General features: G+C 36.7%; 1 protein-coding gene across 4 annotated transcripts in view; it reads left to right on the top strand.

Moving 5' to 3' along the window:
* The window catches only part of CSMD3 (CUB and Sushi multiple domains 3), a 767,725-nt gene that overhangs the window by 475,918 nt on the left and 269,793 nt on the right, over positions 1–22,014 (top strand). For all 4 annotated transcript variants that reach the window (XM_075415663.1, XM_075415665.1, XM_075415666.1 and 1 more), the window contains 3 exons: positions 6,168–6,383; positions 7,000–7,188; positions 21,748–21,917. In XM_075415663.1, coding sequence (XP_075271778.1) covers positions 6,168–6,383; positions 7,000–7,188; positions 21,748–21,917 — 575 coding nt within the window. The remainder of the gene's footprint in view (positions 1–6,167; positions 6,384–6,999; positions 7,189–21,747; positions 21,918–22,014) is intronic.

The raw sequence follows: 22,014 nt of genomic DNA on the forward strand, positions 1-22,014 counted from the left end.
AGAAAGAGAGGTAAGTGTCATAAGAGAAATTGAATAGAAACAGGGTGAAGTGATGAGAACAGAAAAAGGACAATTACACATTTAACACTAGAAAGAATACAAAAAAAACAAATGAAAGGGAGAAGAAGGAAGACTAGTTCAGTTCTGAATGTCATCAGTTTTCTCTGTGAGGGAGGGAAAATGATGTATTCCTCTAAGAAAGAGTTATTGATAACATAAAAAATAAGATTTTCTTCACAGACAATTGTGCTGATCTGTGATGCCCTTGCTCTATTTTGTACAAATAGTGTGATAGTTCCTCATTTAAATCATTCTGACGGGATGTCCCTTTTAAAATTCCTTACAGCTTTAGAGTGGTAAATTGTATCTCTCAAAATTATTGCTTCAGTTATTCCAGTCTCTTTTTACTACCAAATTGTGCCATTGTGTTAATATAATTTGTGTGTAAGTATCCACAGTGAAAAAGCGTTATGAAATTACTGAGCCTACATTGGATACTACATTTGCCCTTCTTACCTCTAGGTGTGATATAAGAATTTTAGAGTTGCATGAAAATAACATACTGTGGGTCTTTTGGAAAAGGAAAAAGGATGTGGCAAGAATATAACTGTTTTCTTGGATAAGCAAGAAACACAGATAGAAAGTGTAAAAAACCTGTTAGCCCTGTAGTCATTTAGTATGCACCCTATCTGAAAAGCCATTGGATAACCAGCCCAAGCTTTATAATCTGGCATTAAAAAGAAGTAGGAGATGGATAAGAGTTTAGCTTCATGGAATAATACACGACTGAAAATTACATAAATTCTATAGTAAACAAGAGCCCAGATAAAATCATATTTTTCAGGACTCTTGAAAGATATTTTATTAACATTTTCATGTTTCTGAAATTATAAAAATATATTACTGAGGAAAGTACTTGGGATTTTCTTTTTTTTTCTGTACAATTAAGTAGGTTTTTCTCCTGAGTTTAGCCAGGACAGGATTAATTTTCACCAAAAGTCAGGAGGGGACAAAACTGGGTGGGCTGACCCAAAGTGGCCAGACAAAACAGGGTATTGGATACCATGTGCCGTCATCCTGCGTTCCCAGGCGGAGGGGGCACTGGCCAGGGGCAAGTGAGTCGCAGCTTGGGACTGTGATGGGCATCTGGTGGTCACAGTTGCTCGGTGCATTTCACTGTTTTGTTTTGTATGTTCTCCTTATCAGTATTTTTGTTGTTACTGTTCGCTTCGTTTGCAGTTCTGTTAAACCGCTCTTATCCCAACCCAGGAGTTTTTGCCCTTTTCTATCCATTTCTCCTCCCCACCCCATTGGGAGGAGGGACAACAGAGCAACCGCGTGACCCTTTGTTGCCGGCCACGGGCCAAAACTATAACATTTTTTTGCAATTTATCTTCTTTCTTTAACCCTCAGTTAGAGAAGCACTTAAAATTTGGGATAAATAAAAGCTGAAATTTTCAGTGTGATTACATTTTATGTGAGGCTACTGAAAAAACACCTTATATAATTACAATCTTGAGAAAACAAATCTACAGAAATAATACATACAGCGAAAGAGAATAGTATAAACATACACATTTGTAAGCACATATACAGTGATATTTATATATACACACATATCAATACAAACACATTTTTGTATCAATAAACTTTATATTATCTTATAGAAATAATATTAAGGAAAACCACATTAAATATGAATGCTGTGTTGTAATTTAACTTGAGCATTTTAATTCATGCTGCTCAAAAATCTGCTGGAAACACCTGAAGAGTGAGGATTTGCTGTGAGTAGGAAAATGTTCTGTTCTTGTTGGCAAAAAGGTATTAATACTTTAAGCTCCTCCTGTAGTACTACATGAGGAAGACAGCTCTCACTTTTATGAAAATAAGTCACAGACTTACTTAACTTTAAACTTCTAACAGTAAAGTTCTATGTCTGAGTAAGCTAGTCCATTAAGCCACTTCTGTATTTAATGGTTGAATGCATATATATTCAGGATTATGAGTCCTTTTACCCTGAAAAAGTGTCCAAAGTAGATGGAATGAACCATCTTTTGCAGGTGCCTATTTGTTTCTATCATACAATATCCGTGGAGGTTTATACAGTCCACAGATTAATTGTCCATGGGGAGACTGAGTGACTAAGTTTTACATAGTTACTATTTGAGAAAAGTAATCCCATACACATAAATGGGCTATTTTAAAGTGAGAGAGAAAAACTTTGTTCTGGAAATCTCATTTTCTGCTCTATTTCACATCTAACGTATTTCCAAATTCAGAATCTCAAGCAATATCTTCTACCGGCCATTAACTAGTGATACGACTTTTAAAAAATAATTGGTTTTCTTTAGTTCTTTGTTTTGAACAATATTTAGTGGTTTAATGTCAGACAGCCAAGAAAATATTCATAATGTAGTTCCAGAATGCTGTGGAGTACGTTTTTAAACACACAGCTTTATGTTGCAACTTCATACTGCTGTTACATAACAGCAGGCAATTAATTGCAGGCAATTAAATGCATGTTTAGTTAAAAATTGTATTTTTCATCTGTGTATGTTGTACTGATAAGAGAAACAGTTTCTGTGCTTGTATATAATGTCTTAAATAATATAATCTGCAATATAAGTATATATATTTTAACTTTACTGATCTAGTGTATGTAAATTTGTAGAATTCTGCAATGATTTTTCATTTGTGTTCATGTGGACCAGCATTACAATTCTTGAATGTTCATTAAAACTTCATATGATTTTTTTTTTTTTTAATTTGTTAACTACGGAAAGGAACATGAAATTTAAATGCAGTTAATATGCGTAGTAAGTGGTAATATTTATGAAGAGGAAAGGAACATGACAACAATTATTGTATTTTTCCTGTGGTTACCATGAAATGTAAGATAAGGTGAAGTGAAATTTGTGGAGTATCAATAGTATATTTTAAATCATTTACTAATAGAAGAGTTAATTTACCCATGCCTCAACAGTCTGGATTGTAATATTGAGAAATGGCATTAAAGTGTTATGTCTTCCTGTCTTTATTTCAGATTTTGAATATTCCCTTCTATAAAGAAAGGGGCATGTTAGGCAGAATGAGAAGGAATCTGCCTGAACATATCTTTTAAAATTCTTCTCTGGAGAAGACACATCTGTCACACAGCATATATTAGTATGATTAGAATCTTTTGTGAATAAAACTAAATTGTACAGCTACTGCTGGCATATACCTTGGGGTGCTGCTTAGAAATGACCTGGCAGTCTGAAAATTGATTGAAACATTCCCTGGAGTTAAATCTTGAGTTTGGTGATAGAACAATGCTCAGTGAAACTCAGTCTTGCTTCACTGGAATTACTACCATGAAATTTCCTTTGGCATTTTTTTGTTGTAGTAGTATTCACGCATGCATAAAAAGGGCAAAAATAAATTTGGAGTGCAGTAAATGCGACAAATATGGCCTGAATTTCAACCTCGTTCTGTATATATCACATTTTTTTCTTGAGGTCCTTTTCAGATGTCAGATGAACACTGTCTTTATGCAAAATTATGATAAAAAAATAAACCATTTAAGAATTTATCAGTCCCAAATCTAAACTGATATGCATTAGCTCAAAAGACATGTAACCTAACCTTAACTCCAAAATTCAGTGTGTGATTTTTCCAATTTATTGTCACACAATCTAGGAGAATAAATAGGATGCTCAAGGAAGATGAATGGCTTTGCCCCTATAATTATTAAATTAAGAATTTTTTAGATCCAGAAGAGATTTCTTGAATTACCTAGTTTTATCCTATGAATAAAACACAACTCCGTCCTGTAATTTCTATATCTGTGATACTAAGTTAGGGTGTTTTTACGTGGATCTGGAAGCTACAGCAAGTTGGGAGGCTGGGGTGTGTGGAGCTGTAAGAGAAGGAGGTATCTGCTTGAAAAGGCTGAATAGTTCTCCAGTCTCTTTTAAGCGAAGCACAATAGAGACGTCTCTAAGATCCAATGAATTTCTCCTGTTGCTCCCATTTTTGTGTCCATCTGACAGCAAGTCTATGCATGTATTCCCAAGATGCCAATATACACATACACATATATGTCTGGTCACACAGACTAACGTGAACAGAGACAAGTGTCTTTGTCAGCACACACAGAAACACCAAAAGCACTGAAACAGACAGGAACACCACAGGCAGTCACATCCTATTTCTCCATTTGAACTGGTCAGAACAGGAGTTTGCTAGGAGTGACACAGGCTCAAACATGCACATTCATGTTCTCCCACCACCTTCCCGGTTCTGGCCCGAGAGTTGGACCCCCGCTCCCACTCCCTGCAGGTGCTGCCACCCTGTGACCAATGGCCCTTTTTCCAGTAGTTGGCCCCTGACATCAACCTGCTCACCAGGCAGTCTGTACCAATATTCACTAGTGGTCACACATGTGCTCACCCTGGACAGAGGACACACTTAAACACTAAATAGTCAGGAACAGAGTTTAAGAAGAATAGGGGACAGGCTGCAGTGGTTAGGTGCAGGGATTAGTAAGAGAGAATTAACCCTTCCATTTTCCCACACCTTTTTCTCCCTTATCCACCATGATCCCTCCCCTTATCTGCCTTAGGCCTTAAACATACCACAAAAAGTTTTGCAGTCTCCAAATACCATTTAAAAATCTCATGCTAAGTTTTACACAGTCTCACAAATTCCGTCAAATACTCCATAGTAAATTTCTAATTTCCATGAGATTCAAAATAATCTTTCCCCTGTTCTAATCAGTTTGTATGTTCTGGCTGGACGGCTACAAGATTGCAAGAAAATATTCAATGGTTCGTCAGTCAGAAACTTGAGTTGTGGTCTTTGTTAATGTCTGCTCTAAATCCTGCTCGTTAAACTTGTGTATATGTGCATATAATTTATCACTACCCTTATTTCTTGTCTTTGCTTTCTATACTGAAAGGTCCTTGACTATGTATCCTCCTAAACCAGGTGTCCTTACACTCCAGGTACCCTTACAAACTGTATTTACTAGGTGTAATTGAGTTGCATTAATATAAATGTCTAATGCCATTTAAGACAACCTCAGGGATCCAAAATATTATAAAAAATACTACAGGAGAATTGTACTGAGAGCTTCTAAAGCTGCATATGAAGTCTAGAAAAGATAACCGCCTAAAGGGGTGTGAGGTTCCTGTGTTTAGACAAAGGAGTCAAGCACAGTCGATCTAGCTTAAGTCTTAGATTTTGTTACTCTGTTTGGGAAGTTCTTTGGCAGGGGCAGGGGAAGAAGTAGGAAGGGGAAATGTTTGTTTGTTTTTTGGTTAAATTGTGTCTACTATTAAAAATTTGTTATCCATGAGAGTACCTGAAGTTTATTAATCTTCATATATCACATTAATCTTCAATCACGTGAATGGATCTTCCTAAGTATTACATCATTAAATATATTTTACAGAGCCTGAATCATTGGTTTATAAATTTTATGATAAAACTGAAAATGCTATTACACTACAGGTCTCAGTAATTACTTAAGCTAGCTAATGTCTTCTCCGGTTTGTTTTTGCTGTATAGCTCTTTGTTACAGAAATGCAGAGAAAGTAATTTAATTGCCTGTCTTGACCTTGAAGTCATTTTGTTGCCATTGTGTTCCACGAGAGATCATCCTTTCTAGATATCTGATTTATATATGACAATTCGCAAAAACCTATAATGTTGACATATGCCACATCTTATTATCTCCCTTTTTAGGGGAGGAAGTGCTGCTGTTAATGTATGTACCATAAGAATAAAATGTCATATATTTTATAACCTTTCCTTTCACTACTGCTATACAAGAATAGTGGTGACTGTAAGAAATAAGTCTTACCTTTCCCATGCTGCCATGAACAGGATATTCAGCATATCATTGGATTTTACACAAAAATGCAAGCATATGTCTTTGAATTCTATAAATCAAGTATCCACATTTTGCAGCTAAAGTCAACAGTGAATGATAGTGTCAAAATCAAAAGTTGTGCTTCAAAGATATTTTAATATTAAAACAGGAAAGATACTAATTTTTAGAAAAAAATTATTACCTTAATTTTCTGAACCAGGATTCATAATGAAATGCATGATTTTGATCCTTGGCTTAATTATACTGGTGTTAACAGTGTGATATTTAAATCTAATTGTACTTTTTCTAATAGGAGTTCAGTTCACCTTCTACACCTTTCATTTGGAGGATCATCATGACTACTTACTAATAACAGAGAATGGCAGTTTCACACAGCCATTAGCACGTCTGACTGGCTCAGAGCTTCCTTCACCAATCAATGCTGGTCTCTACGGAAATTTCAGGGCTCAGTTGCGCTTTATTTCGGATTTCTCAATATCATATGAAGGATTTAATATTTCTTTCTCTGGTAAGTAAATACCTGTAATACTTGGCTCCTGAAAAAGATTCTTTCAGTATGTTATGTGTGTGGGGGGGGAGAATTTAAACTTGAAGTGATTTTGATGAATACATATACTGGATCATGTAGTTATAGAAGTGGTTTCCTAAGCACAACGATCAAAACAAGTAAACTTCTCTGCCACTGTAGAGACATTTCTGCTACATGAAAAATAAAATGCAGTAAACTGTAAGACACGCTATCAAGTGAGGGGAGAAAAAAGAACCACTCTAATTTCAGTTAGTGAAATTCCAGATAAGCCCGAGTCAATCATTTAGTTTTTTTGATGTGCCGTTGTTTTTGTTTGTTTTATGTACCTGGGACATTTATGGCTCTTACAAGAGTGATAAAGCATCTTGTGTTATGCATCTTCAAAACATTGTGAATATATTAATTAGTCTTACTTTTTAATATAGCATAATTGCCGATTTAATATTCACCAATTCATTTTATTTTTAAATCTGAAATCTGTATTGATAATCAGGTGGAAATATATAGGAATTACTAGACTGGAAGACTAGAAGTAGGTCTGACAGAAAACATGTTGTACTCACTTGTACAAGTTGACTTGCTCTCTTGTTTCTAGAGTATAATCTCGAACCTTGTGAAGATCCCGGGATCCCGCAATTTGGTAACAGAATAGGATTGAATTTTGGAGTGGGAGATACACTGACATTCTCCTGTTCATCTGGATATCGTTTAGAAGGAGCTTCAGAAATTATTTGTCTTGGTGGTGGCCGACGAGTATGGAGTGCACCTCTGCCAAGGTGTGTGGGTACGTGGTCAGCTGCTTTCATTTGCTTGTATGTATAGTCATTGTCCATGTATTTGCAGATTTATAGCATGGAAAAGCATGGTAATACACCTCTTACTTGTTAACGTCCTCTCATATTCTCCATATCTCCTTAGTCAAATTTATTTAATCTTTTCTTAATATGTTTAGTATTATAATTATCAGTGGACTTCATAGTCTGTACTTCAAAGCATTTCAAATTGTGTCACAATGTGGGCACAATGCTTATTCTTATTTTGATTAATAGGTTAGGAAAACTGAGTCTAAATTTAAATTTGCATTTATCAGTTCAGATGCCTAATAATTGACTCTTATTTATTAATGTAAGCTTCCAAGTGAGAAATTAGACCTGAGCTATTTCATCAAATTACATCCATGTATAGGAGTGCAATCAACCTGGGCTTGCTATGTAAGTTAGAGTAGAGAACTATCATCTCCTCAGAATATCCTTGGAATATCCTCAAAACAGCTATTCTGGTTTTAAAATGATAGCTAAGATAACTGGTAGGAAGCCTACATAAATAGCGTTGACTAGAAACATAACTTTTATGGCTAATGTTCTCTGGGCTAAATTCTTTATAAATGTCTTGATTTATAGTTCTGTTGAGAGCTGTTAAAATAACAAAATATCTAAAATGTAAGATAGCTACTTAAGTGTCTATTTATTTATTTATTTAAATGTAGGTGCTATATGGGAAGGCTTATATATAAAGATATCTGTATCAATATGCATTTAAAATCTTATATTTTTCATACTAAATCATATGATAGTAAAACATAAATTTCTTTCAGAATCTGATTGTATAATAACCACTGATTGATTATGTACTTGCTCTTATCCAGTGTTAGTTACTGTATCCTAATTTACTTGTCCAAACTATTCCTATGCATACCTCAGTATAACAAAAGTTCTGAATTTGGCATGTGCATAAGTGACGCTACTGTATGTCTTTACAGAAGAGATGGTTTATAAACTGAGACAGTGTAGTGCATGAATAAAAATTATTTTTGTGCTGGGGCTGGTGAATTTTTAACCATAAGAATCATAAGGAATGCATGCAGAGTTGTGAAAACAGGTTAAATTTTGATAATAAATTTCTAGAAGTGTTAGTATACTGAAAATGAATTGGTAAACTATCACTAAACAAGAACTTGCACGGAAGCATAAATGAAAAAAATGCGATTCAGTTTTCATGACATAGAAATAATGTTTATATTTGTGTGTTTGAGGTGGGGAGAAGAGAAAAGCTGGAATGCCAGTAGTAAATTATTTTCCACTAAAAATATTCTCTCGTTACCTTTGAAAATGAAAGACAGTCTCCACTAGAATGAGTTAATCAGCCATTGTACTCCCACAAATATTAAGCCTTTTTCAACTTTGTGCTTAATTTATATGTGATAGCAATAAAATTCAAAAAACTGGAGAGAAGAAATTCCTGTTGTCCACTTTTGTTTGATTCAGAACTTTACATATTGCTACTGTTGCTTATGTTTAACATTTCCCGGCAAAGTGATTCATGACCTTTAGTGCTTCTGATATCATGCACACTTTCACATACACACAGCCTCAACTGGACACGAAGCACTGTTCATAGTATTTGTGTTCAGCTTGTCAATAAAAGAATGCAATGCAAGAAAGACACAGACAAACTGGAACAAGTTTGGTAGTGGGCCACTAAGAAGGTTGGAAGCTGGAGCTGTCATATCATAATGCAAATCTTCATGGTTTAGTGGTGGAATTGGCAGTGTTAAGTTCACAGTTGGACTTCAGGGTCTTAAAGGTCTTGTCCAACAAAAATGATTCTACCAATCTGTCATTTTATATTATGCTTGTGCAATCTGTTATTTTGTTTTCAAATTTTGTACTCAGTGACTTTGTTGCCTCAGCCTTCACTGGCAAGTGCTCCAGCCACATCGCCCAAGTCCCAGGTGGCAAAGGCAGGGACTGGGAGAATGATGAACCACCCACTGTAGGAGCAGGTAAGGTTTGAGACCATCTAAGGAACCTGAAAATGCGTGAGTCCATGGGACCTGAGGAGTTGCATTCTCAGATCCTGAGAGAACTGACGGATGCCTTTGCTAAGTGACTATCCCTCATATTTGAGAAGTGGCCGGTGCTCTATCTCTACACTGACTCATGGATGGTGGCCAATGCCTTCTGGGGGTGTCCGCAGAAATGGAAGAACAACAACTGGCAGCGAAGAGGCAAACCCATCTGGGCTGCCCCCTTGTGGCAAGATATTGCTGCCCAGCTAGAGAATCTGGTTTTAAAAATGCATCACATGGATGCCCACGTCCCTAAGAGTTGGACCACTGAGGAAGATCAAAACAATCACCAGGTGGATCAGGCTGCCAAGACTGAAGTGGTTCAAGTGGATCTGGACTGGCAACATAAGGGTGATTTTTTTATAGTTCGATGGGCCCATGACACCTCAGGCCATCAAGGAAGAGACGTGACATACAGATGGGCTCTTAACCAAGGGGTGGACTTGACCATGGACATCGTCGCACAGGTTATCCATGAATGTGAAGCATATGCTGCAATCAAGCAAGCCAAGCAGGTAAAGCTTCAGTGGTACGGAGGACGATGGCTAAAATACAAATACGGGGAGGCTTGGCAGATTGGCTACATCACACTGCCACAAATCCGCCAAGGCAAGCGCTATGTACTCACAAAGGTGGAGGCTACCACTGGATGACTGGAAACTTACCCTGTGCCCCACACCATCACCAGGAATACCATCCTGGGCCTTGAAAAGCAAGTCCTATGGCGACATGGCACCCCCGAAAGAGTTGAGTTGGACAACGGGACTCATTTTCGTAACAGCCTCATAGACACCTGGGCCAAAGAACATGGTATCGAGTGGGTGTATCACATCCCCTACCATGCACCAGCCTCTGGGAAAATTGAACAATACATTGGACTGCTAAAAGCCACTTTGAGAGCAAAGGGGGGTGGGATTTTCAAAAACTGCAATACTCATTTAGCAAAGGCCGCCTGGTTGGTGAAAACCAGAGGATCCACCAACCACACTGGCCCTGTCCAATCAAAATTTCCATGCCCTGTACAAGGGCACAAAGTCCCCGTAGTGCACATGAGGAATATCACAGAATCACAGAATCACAGAATGGTAGGGGTTGGAAGGGACCTCTGTGGGTCATCTAGTCCAACCCTCCTGCCAAAGCAGGGTCACCTACAGCAGGCTGCACAGGACCTTGTCCAGGCGGGTCTTGAATATCTCCAGAGAAGGAGACTCCACAACCTCCCTGGGCAGCCTGTTCCAGTGCTCCATTAGGAAAGACAGTCTGGGTTAGTCCTGCCTCGGGTAAAGGTAAACCCGTCCGTAGGATTGCTTTTGCTAAAGGTCCTGGGTGTGCCTGGTGGGTAATGCGAAAGGATGGGGAATTCCGATGTGTACCCCATGGGGATTTGATTTTGGGTGAGAATAGTCAATAAAACAAATTATAAAATGTTAATTGCTAAATAACCCTGTTATAAAATAATAATAAATTTTATTATTATATAAATATAAAAATATTTATGTGTTTATGTGTTTATATATAAAGTAATAAATAATCACTTATGTTATCACTACTGTAGTTGTTATATGCTATAACAGTAGTATCATAGTAAGAATAACCCAGACTAAAGAAGGATGGACTTTGATGAAACCAGCAGAGTACAGCGATGATGGGACTGGACCTGGTTTTCAACAACTGGCACTCAGCAACTTCATCAAGATCGACATCTTCAACCTGCAGACTGTGGACATGGGCCGTACGAGATACATCAGCCGTAAGCTCCAGATGCAGCAAGTGACTGCCCGTCACCGTACATCACCTCTCCTGCCATGGAAGACCGTTACGACAGATGGAGCCCAAAGTCATGGATTAAATGAACTCAAAGGACACTTTAGAGTGATGATCCGGCAGTGTGCCCTGGCTGCCAAGAAGACCAATGGCATCCTGGGGTGCATTAGCAGGAGTGTGGCCAGCAGGACGAGGGAGGTTCTCCTTCCCCTCTACACTGCCCTGGTGAGGCCTCATCTGGAGTACTCTGTCCAGCTCTGGGCTCCCCAGTTCAAGAAAGATGAAGAGCTACTGGAGAGAGTCCAGCGGAGGGCTACAAGGATGGTGAGGGGACTGGAACATCTCTCCTATGAGGAAAGGCTGAGGGAGTTGGGATTGTTTAGCCTGAAGAAGAGAAGGCTGAGAGGGGACCTAATATATACTTACAAATATCTGAAGGGTGGGTGTCAGGAGGATGGGGCCAAACTCTTTTCAGTAGTGCCCAGTGACAGGACAAGGGGCAACGGGCACAAACTGAAGCACAGGAAGTTCCGTCTGAACATGAGGAAGAACTTCTTCCCTCTGAGGGTGATGGAGCACTGGAACAGGCTGCTCAGGGAGGTTGTGGAGTCTCCTTCTCTGGAGATATTCAAGACCCGCCTGGACAAGGTCCTGTGCAGCTTGCTGTAGGTGACCCTGCTTCGGCAGGAGCGTTGGACTAGATGACCCACAGAGGTCCCTTCCAACCCCTACTATTCTGTGATTCTGTGATTCTGTGAAGAGAGGAGGAAGAAAAGGAAAGATTTGATCAAGAAGCTGGTCCTTCGACAAGGGAATTGGAGTTAGAAATCAGAGAGCTCAAATAGGAAGAGGAAATTACCCAGTCCCTGACCTCAGCAGAACTTTGAGATATGCGAAAAGATTACAGCCGCCAGCCAGGTGAGTGTATTGCTGCCTGGCTGGTCTGATGCTAGGATACCAGGGATGATATTCAGCAACTGTAAGGGAAAAACAAAAAACCGTGGGGAGAAAATTGCATTCGAGAGAGAGGGGTGAGACAAAGTGAGAGAAACAACCCTGCAGACACCAAGGTCAGTGAAGAAGGAGGAGGAGGTACTCGAGACGCCAGAGCAGATAGTCTTCCTTTGCAGCTCGTGATGAAGACCATGGTGAGGCAGGTTGTTCCCCTGCAGTCCATGGAGGTCCACGGTGGAGCAGATATCCACCCGTAGCCTGTGAAAGGGACCCCACACCGGAGGAGGTGGATGCCTGAAGGAATCTTTGACCCCGTGGGGAGCCTGCGCTGGAGCAGGCTCCTGCCAGGACCTGCGGACCCTTGAAGAGAGGAGCCCGTGCCGCAGCAGGTTTGCTTGTAGGTCTTGTGACCCTGTGGGGGACCCACACTGGAGCAGCCTGTTCTGAAGGACTGCACCCCATGGGAAGGGACCCACACTGGGACAGTTTGTGAAGAGCTGCAGCCCTTGGGAAGGACTTATGTTGGAGACATTTGTGGAGAACTGTCTCCTGTGAGAGGGACCTCACGCTGGAGCAGTGGAAGAATGTGAGGAGTCCTACCCCTGAGGAGGAAGGAGGGTCAGAGACAACATGTGATGAACTGACCGTAACCCCCATTCCTCGTACCCCTGTGATGCTCGGGGGAGAGGAGGTAGAGAAACGGAAGTGAAGTTGAGCCTGGGAACAAGGAAGGGGTGGCGGGAAGGTGTTTTATAAACTAAACTTTCCTTTTGTCCCCAAGTTCAATCTGTTTTGTCCGTGACAGTAATTGGTGAGTGATCTCTCACTGTCCTTGTCTCGACCCTTGAGCCTTTCATCACATTTCCTCTCCCCTGTCCAGCTGAGGAGGTGGAGTGATAGAACAGTTTTGGTGGGCACCTGGCATTTATCCAGGTCAAACCAAAACTTATGCTCATTACTGGTCTGAAAGTGAACTCTGTGATAGCAGTTGATTAGAATAGCGACAACCAGAAGAAAACTTTGAAGAACCTGAGACATCTAATAAGCTAGATGCATGAATAGATAAACTGTATGATAAAATGAATGTAAGATTGATAAATACCATGAGGGGAAAAAAATCCCTCTCATTGCAGTTATACTTCTCAAAAATTCTTAATAAGTGCTATTAACCAAAGATGTTGATTTAAGAATTGCTGAAAACAAAATAAAAACAATATAGTAATTCATACAAAAGACTGGGGACAGAGACTGCTTACAGTTACTTGTAGTTTCACCTGAAATATTTCCAGATTTAGCTCCATAAAAATACTGCAGAGCTGGTGCAAGTTCAGAGAAGGGATAGGAAAAAAAGGTTATGAGTTTGTACAAGTTTTAATACAAAAAGAGAGATGATGGGAGTGTTTTCCTATAATAAATGGCTAAAGCGAACTAGCTCAAGCGATTCAATTATCTTTTCAATTAATGCAATGTAAAGGGCCATTCAGCTGAAAATAATGCTGTAAAATAACTAAAACTGTTATAAGTAAATAGTTTTCCCTTCAACTTTAATTAAATTGTGGAAATAAGTCAACAACATAAAGAAATTTAAAAAGCAATTGTAGATTTAGTTGGACAATCAGATTCGTCAGAATTCTTGCCAGAACATTTATCAAGCATCCCTTTCCGGATACACAGAAGGACAATGTGCTGAGTTCTGAAACAGAGTAGCCAATCATAATAAAAGCTGAACCAAATAAGTTGTTTAAAACCAATATGTCTAGAAACATGCAATGAATAATCTTGTAATAAACCATAACAATAAGTGAGAAATTATTCTCTGGTGAATAGCAAGAAGTAATATCACGTACTTTGTCCTGTGAAAGTTAATGCTTCTTCAAGAAAATAACTAAAAATGGGGAGGGTGTAGTGTGTGGTTTACTCTTGAGGGAAGAGATAACTGTTGAAACCAAGTATATTTAAGTAGATAAGTCTTTCCACTTCTCTCTTTAACTGCTTCCACATCTGAAAGACTGATAGTTTGCATCAAAACATAACAATTGTCAGTCTTTTCAGATTTGTGGTCATTTGTGCTTCTTGCCTCTGGAATTTCTATGCTTATCCAGTTACCTATCCTTTGAAATCAACGTCAATATATTACTAAAATCTGAGGCTTTACCACTATCCAACAGGAGAGACACGGACAGTATCCACATTTATATTTCTTAATCTCATGTTATTATGAGGAAGTCAGACATACTGGTGAGCTATTCAAAGTTTTTTATCTACTCTTAGCCCTTAACTTCTATCATTCTGTGGAGCTGACGACTAATCATAAAACTTTGCATTAATTTTATTGAGTTGTCCTCTGGCTTATTCAAGCAAATTCCTCAATTTTTCAGTAACATTCAGAAAGGCATGTAATGGGAGAAGGCAAAAGAAGGAAAAGAAAAGTAGTAGCAGGAAATTTTGCACTAGACTAGTTTTTTGAGTCTACTTTATTTAGTGCTGCATATATTTAATAGTCTGAATAGTGTCTGAAATGACTATGAAATAATCTGAATGTTATAGGATCTTAATCTATGTGATGGGTTGACCCAGTTGGCAGAGGAGTATCCAGCCCTGATGCTTGCTCAGTGGGATGAGCGAGAGAATTGCAAGGTCAAAAGCAAGAAAAAAAACAAACACAAACTTGTGAGTCAAAATAAATACAGTTTAGTAAGTGATGGGAAAAAAAAAAGGGATGAAAGGCAGACACCCACCTGATGTCCTGTCAATCTCCAAGCAATGACCACTTTGAAAAGACTCCCCCAATTTTATTGCTGAGCATGAGACTCTCTGGCATGAAATACCTCTTTGGTCAATTCAGGTCAACTGTCTCTTGCCTACTCAATGGGGGCGCAGTGTGACAAACAGAGGTGGCCTTGATGCTGGGCAAGTACTGTTCAGCAGTAGCTAAAATGTTGGCGTGTTATCAACACTGTTTTGGTCACAGATCTAAAACACACTGTATGGGCTGCTATGAATTAACTCCATTCCAGCCAAACCCAGTACAATCTGTTAATAAACGGATGTAATCTAAGGATGAAAAAGAGTAAGAATCTTTAAACTGCTTGTTTTGAACTTCAACATGAACAGTGAAAAAAAAATCTTTTTCAATTCTGAGTAAGAGATTCTTTAAAAATTACTAAAAGTAAGTATAAATACTTGTTCATTTATAACTTTTTCTGGAAGCAAAATCTAAGCTCTGGATAATCTCAAGTAATCAACACTTTCAACGTTATACTAGGGGCGTCTCCAGTGTGTGATACAGAGCACAGGTATCATCTTCAGTTTGTGAATATGCAGTTCAGTTGTTTTCATAGGGTGGTACTGACTCTGAACTGGTTCTCATGCATTCAGAGTTCAGATGTCTGTGCCTACTGCTCTTTATAATTTTCAATGCCATAGCTACTTACAAGAAGCCAGTCTGAATTTCCTTGTAACTATGTTATAGACAAGAGCAAGCAAGGGCAATTATTGTTGCGTTCAAGGAAAAATAATGAAATAGAAAAAAATAAGCTTTTTCTCATAATCAATTGCAGAATGAAGACTATTAAAGATCTGCAAGAATAGTGTCATTTTTTAGTTTCTTTTCATTCTTTATTCAAACAATCACCAAATGCAGTGTTCATAGTCAGCACACACACTGATTTCTTGGAATTACCTCTATCTCTAGCCAAATGTAGAAAGTTTTCTCTTTTATGCCAGAATTTCTCGTGCCTTTTTATCCGTCCCCTGCTCTCTTCCCTTTTATTTTTTTTTTCCTTTTCTTTTTTCTTCCTTCTTATAAAGCTACCTAATAGCCAAATTGCCTTAACTTTCATTAAAACTGTCATGTCAAACTTTATAACCATAATTGCTTCTACGTCTATGTTAAGAAAATAGTCTAAGCTCTCCACGGCTTCCCAACTGTGTACAGCATTTTCCTTTGGCTCTCTCAGGGCCATACAATTTCTCTCCAGCCTGTTAAACCTTAGCTAGAAGACTCTGACTTTGAAATCTTGTTTTCTTGTGTTCATACGCTACTTCCACTTGTATTTCTCCTTATAACATTTTCTGTCCGTGTTTATCAGTATATCCTAAACAGCTACGGTCAGAGCTTCTGATGATCTGGTCATGCATATTTCCCAGGAACTATACCCCTTACAGTTATGAAAAGCAGACATACAAACATAAGAAATCTATGGGCAAATCCATTCATTCCCGTCGTGTTTATTGGACACTTGTCAGATAATATTGTCTATGAAGCTTTGCTAGTAAAAAGTTTTGCTGAAGTTTTTCCTGTTTATGAATGTAGCTTCTTTGCCGAACTTGAGTTAAGGTGCTTTTCAGGGAATACCTGGGAAGTCAAAAATAGAAATGTCTGAAAGGTTATATTGTATGACAGAAAAAATAACTTCGGTGTTGAATTGAAGCACCATTAAATAACCAATGAAGTGAAGGTTCTACTGCAAATATGCCTGCAGTAACTGCAAGATCCCTTAACTAGCAGGAAAGCCATTAGCTACCCTCTGCATATCTTATTCTATATTGCCATTAGAGTTTTTCTGCATAGCTTTCTCTATTTCTGTGCATACACAAAATTTAAGGCAAAGGTTGTTTTTAATACTTTGTGTTTGAAAAGTTGTCCTTTTCCTAGTTTTATCTGAGTTTTCTTTTAATATGTGAAAAGTTTTGGCAGCATGAATTCTCAGTTTAAGACCTGTGATGTTCACTTGCAAAAGTGTCATGGATTCCTCTCAGAACAATGTAATCCTAATATTTCTCTTGTTTGTTAGAAGCAAATTTATTCCTTTAAATATTTCTCCTGTCATTTCTGAACCAGTTGTATTTCTGTTATTTTCTTCAGGGACAGGATATCCTGAACAAAGCAAAATACAGCCATTGAGGGCTCACCATCTGTTAGTATGATGGCATTACAATGTGATAAGCACTTTCTAAATATTTCTTATGTTTTCTAATATTTTACATAAAGTTGTAACTGCTCCTGTTCAATATGTGGAAATTTTCACCAAGTTCCAACTGTTCTTGAGTTATTTTGTGTTTTGTTTCATTTGGGATTTTTGTGTTTTGGGGTTTATTGGTTGGTTGATTTGTTTGGGTTTTGTTTGTTTTATGAGTTATTTTGTGTTTTGTTTCATTTTTGGGTTTTTATGTTTTGGGGTTGGTTGGTTAGTTGATTTGTTTGGTTTTTGTTTGTTTTATGAGACGGTCATTGTTAGTTGAAAGGCAGATTGTGCACATTGGTTGTTTAGATTCTCCTAATATAGAATATGTATTTGTTAATACATCTTACCAGGTTAATATTAATGCAGAAGCTCATTTGTCATGCTATTTCTACATCCGCCTTTGGTCAGTTGCGGTCCAGGACCTTATTGTTTAAAGTATATGGAACTCCTCCCCATTCTTGAGAAATGGAGCTATTAATTATGAAAAATAGTTGTAATAATGTAAATAATTGTTTCCAACAATTACTTCCTTTGTATGTTTCCATTTTAGTAGAAATATCTGTAAAGTAACATGTAGGTCTTAAAAAAAGGGCCTTCACAAATCTGACAGTAGTGTCTTTCATTATAACATAAATGATGCAGTCAGGTAACAGCCAAAGAAGTAAGTGCAAAGTATATTGAAAATAAATTTAATACACAGGCAGCTACAGGAATCTTTTGATTTTAAGATCAACTCTGATGTCGATGCATGCACTGCAGATATATAATAAGAAAATGCAGTTATTAATTTTTGGCTCTATGAAAGGAAACCTGGTCTTTTAGAACAATATAAAATAAAAATGAAAATCACAGTTATTATTGATTGAAGAAGACAATGTTCCTTTTATTTTCTTCATCAGCGTAGGGTTCCCTGTACTTAACTCTGTCAGGATACCAAAATCACTTGGAAAAAATTGAATGACCTTGTAACATAGGTTATTCAAGAAAGGAATGCTTCAGTCACAACTTAATCCTTTCATGACTGTCTTGTTTTCCTCTGTTTTGTTTTGTTTTGACAAGTCTAATTTCTTGCTGACATCTGCCGTCAATTTGAGAGGTAGAAGTTCTGAAGATTAACAGTTTTATAAGAAACATTTTATTGACTGCTGAATTCAGATACACTTTTTCAAGTAGCTACTGGTTTGCAACCTACTACTACTGTTGAATAAAGATAAAATTTTTCAAATATGTTTCCACTTACTTGCCCAGTCAAGTGTTGCAATGAGCTACTCTCCTAACCAGAAAATAACATCTTTTCAAAATACCAAACTGCTATTTATAGCTATTTTAAAGTTCTTTTTGGTTCCAATAGATTGTCTTGAAGAAAGCAATAGCTGAATTTTAATCTCTAGCAGCACGTCACATTTTTTTGTTTGGTAATTATTTATGGTGAGCATTTCATCAGCTGAATTGTGAGAAAATTTGCAAAATTCTCCTAATAGAGCATATTTTTTTTAAAAAAAGCCATTCATTCAAGAATTGTTTTCAAATGTTTAAGTTACCCAAACAGATGCATTTCATTCCTTGATTTCAACAGCAATGGCATTTTACATCATTACAGAATTTAAATACACTAAAAAACAGTAGTTCAAACTCATCTGTTGTATTATGGAAATGTGCAATGAACACACATTCATAACCGAAAGCATAACAGTAATTTCTTATAAATAGCTCATTATATTTGGATTGCCCTTTCATTTTTTTCTTAGTGTTTTTGTTTATTTTCCCTTCTAATATTGAAATGGCTCTATATTTCTGGCAAAGTCCAGAAACAGCGATTTACTTCAATCCTAGTGTTATATCCTTGTACTTCATATAAGGATGATTTAAACTCTTTGTGGAAACATAGCTGGATGTTCAAATATTTCTTTTTTTTCCTACAAATAAAGTGTGTAGGAGAGCTTCCAAATTTCAGCTGAAATAAGTGGATTTTTAAAAAAAAAACCTGTCACTAAACCAACCTGAATTTCATCTCTAATAAACAGAGAGTGTTACTAAAATGAACCATTAAGGCAATGCAGAAATGTTTGTAATTACTGACAACAGCTCTAAGTATGTTTTTAAAGGGTGGTCATGGTATTAATGTATTCATGCTATTCATTCATCACATGTATTCATTTTAAACCTAAAAACTCAGTTAACATTTTTCTTCCCTGACACTTTTTTACTCAGCACTTAACTGCTCATGGAAGTATTTTGATCCTTTTTGATTTATGATATAGTATTAACATCAAAGGATAGAAGACAACCATAGGTAACATGAAGTTCCACTTAATTTTTAGCAACATAGCTGCCTGTTCATGTTTATAAATAGAAGGGGAGATTGGCAGATAGAACTATGATATAGTTTGGAAAGTCTTCTAATATTAATCACGTGTTTTCTCAGTTCGATATTCTCACTTACTCAGAATTATGCTGCTGGTTTTTGTGTGTGTGTTTGGTGTTTTGTGGTTTGGGTTTTTTTAAAGTCATAATTTGCACTGACAGGAGGCAAGCAGAAAAGCAGGGGACTAACTGCTGATTTTGTGACAATCACTCTGAGAAGTGTACAAAAGAAGCTACTGTTGTAGGCTACAGTGTGTGCTTCCATGGAACTGTAATAATGTAAATGAATGCTATGGGAGAAATTCTTTTACACTGTGTCTTTTCAAGACTACGGTTACTAAACTTGCTTCCTTGTCTGCTAACATGGGGGTTGGAAGGGACCTTTGAAGATCATCTGGTTCCAAATCCCGTTGCCATGGGCAGGGACGTCTTTCACTAGGTCAGGTTGCACAAAACCCCATCCAACATAGACTTCAGTACTTCCAGTGATGGGACATCCATAACTTGGAACACAACGTTCTCCCTTTATATTAAGAAAAGTACAATCAGATTGATAAATATTATATGATATGAACAATTTCCTTATTTTTAAGAGAAAACATACCAAAGTTCTCAAATATTAGTTAAAAATGTCCTAATGTTTGGGCACTGCTGTGTTCAGATTTTTAAAAATTGCTTTGAATTACAGTTATGGCAAAAACAGAGTTTCTGGATCAACTTAATACCATAAATACCTTGTGCCTGGAATCTCAAATTGGAAGTTACGATCAACTTACTCCTATGTGTTGTAATTCAAACAGACCTACTGATCTTCAGAGTAGCAGATATGCTCCTATTTGAGAATAAAATAAAAGGATAGACACAATCATGTGAACTAGAAGGTTTTCCACTTCTGCCTAGGTTATGTGTTTCCAACTGTCCTAAGACAAAGTGGTGACAACAGAATTATCTGGGTTCTTGTTCTGTATTATTACGGAATTAAACATAGTCATCAAGCATTTCTTCTTCTTTTGTCAGTCCCTAATTTGTCTTTCTGCACAGTGTTTATTTTAGCTGAATACAGAAAGAATAGTTAATCAATGGCTTTTTGTCATTTAATGTACAAACTTCATATAGAAAATATGTATTTCAATATCCTGGATTTCACTCAAACAAGTCCGGTGATAGAATTACAATAGTGCTAATAAATAATAATAGCTCTTAAAATAGATACTATAGATTATTTAACATTTTTTCAAACTATTAAAAGTACCACATGGTTTTGCACAATACAATTTCTTGCTCTAGGAAACCATAAAACAATTAATTTCCCAGATTAAAACAACTGGGTTGCATTCTCATGAGACTGGGTAAAATAAATACCAAGAATATAGGAATGATCCTGAAAACAAACATAAACCCAGTTGCAGTTAAATTTAAAATTAATCTAAATCTGTTTAAAAGAGATAAAATGCTCTTGTCTTTGCACTGTAATGACCACATGTGAAAACTAAATAAAAAGGGAAGGAAAGAAGTCTAACATTTTGTCAATGTTAATTTAAAAAACCTGGTACCTTAATGCCAAAAATGTCTTAATTAAATTTGTGTAAATACACTAAAACATGATAGTAAATGAAAGTTAGTTATTAAATGCCTAATGCAGCATTGCCACAAATTTTTATGTTTGGGCTTTTTGTGATTAAACTTAGTTACCAAAGTCCTCAATTATACTGTTACTTTTATGGAATAATAGCAGTATTAATTGAAAACACTTTCTTATTTTTATTTTTAACTCTTAATCTTAAAACTATTTAATTCCTTTATCATTCTCTTTTTTTCTTTCCTTAGGAGTTACTATTTTTGCACCTGTTTACTAATGAAATTATTTTTTTCTATTGATTAGCTGGTAGATATAGTATAACTCTTTTTCTACTGTAATTTATACCATTGACTATGAGGTTTATTTTAGTAAATTAATAGTAGAGAAAAATTCTCTTTTGTCATTAATCTGTGTGGAAATGTGTGTATCTGCGTGTATGTATATTTATACCTGTGCATGTATGTATAAATACATACACATATACACTTCTAGAGTACTTTTGTTTGCATTTAATTTGCAAGTCTTTATGAATTTCTGTGTTGGAGAAATAAGCTGTAATAAAAACAAATGTATTTCTTCCAAAATTAAATTCAAGAAAGATCCTTTAAAACATTATAATTATGGAATATGCTATTAATATGATTATAACTCTCCATATTATTCAACATATTTTTATTAAAGTATTGCAGCAACTTAGAAATATTCTAGTAGCCTTCAATCACTGACATGAACATATATTTAGAACAAGATTTTAGATAAATGTTAATAATCTTGAACTAGGTTACATTAACATTCCCATTATCACCATTAATAAAAATATTTAAGTTTTCTATTAAAATATAACTTAACATTTTCTTCTACTTGCAGCTGAATGTGGAGCCTCCACGACAAATAATGAAGGAATCCTACTGTCCCCCAATTATCCTCTTAACTATGAAAACAACCATGAATGTATTTACAGCATTCAGGTACAAGCAGGCAAAGGAATCAATATTTCTGCCAGAACATTTCACTTAGCCCAAGGAGATGTTCTTAAGGTATGTCAACATGTAACTTATTTGTTATTTCTAAACTTGTAGTTTCTCATATCATTGAAGTTTATCAGTCTGTGATAGTACAGTATCACGCAATTTT

The sequence above is a fragment of the Opisthocomus hoazin genome, chromosome 3 (assembly GCF_030867145.1).
Source record: "Opisthocomus hoazin isolate bOpiHoa1 chromosome 3, bOpiHoa1.hap1, whole genome shotgun sequence".
Lineage (NCBI taxonomy): Eukaryota > Metazoa > Chordata > Aves > Opisthocomiformes > Opisthocomidae > Opisthocomus > Opisthocomus hoazin.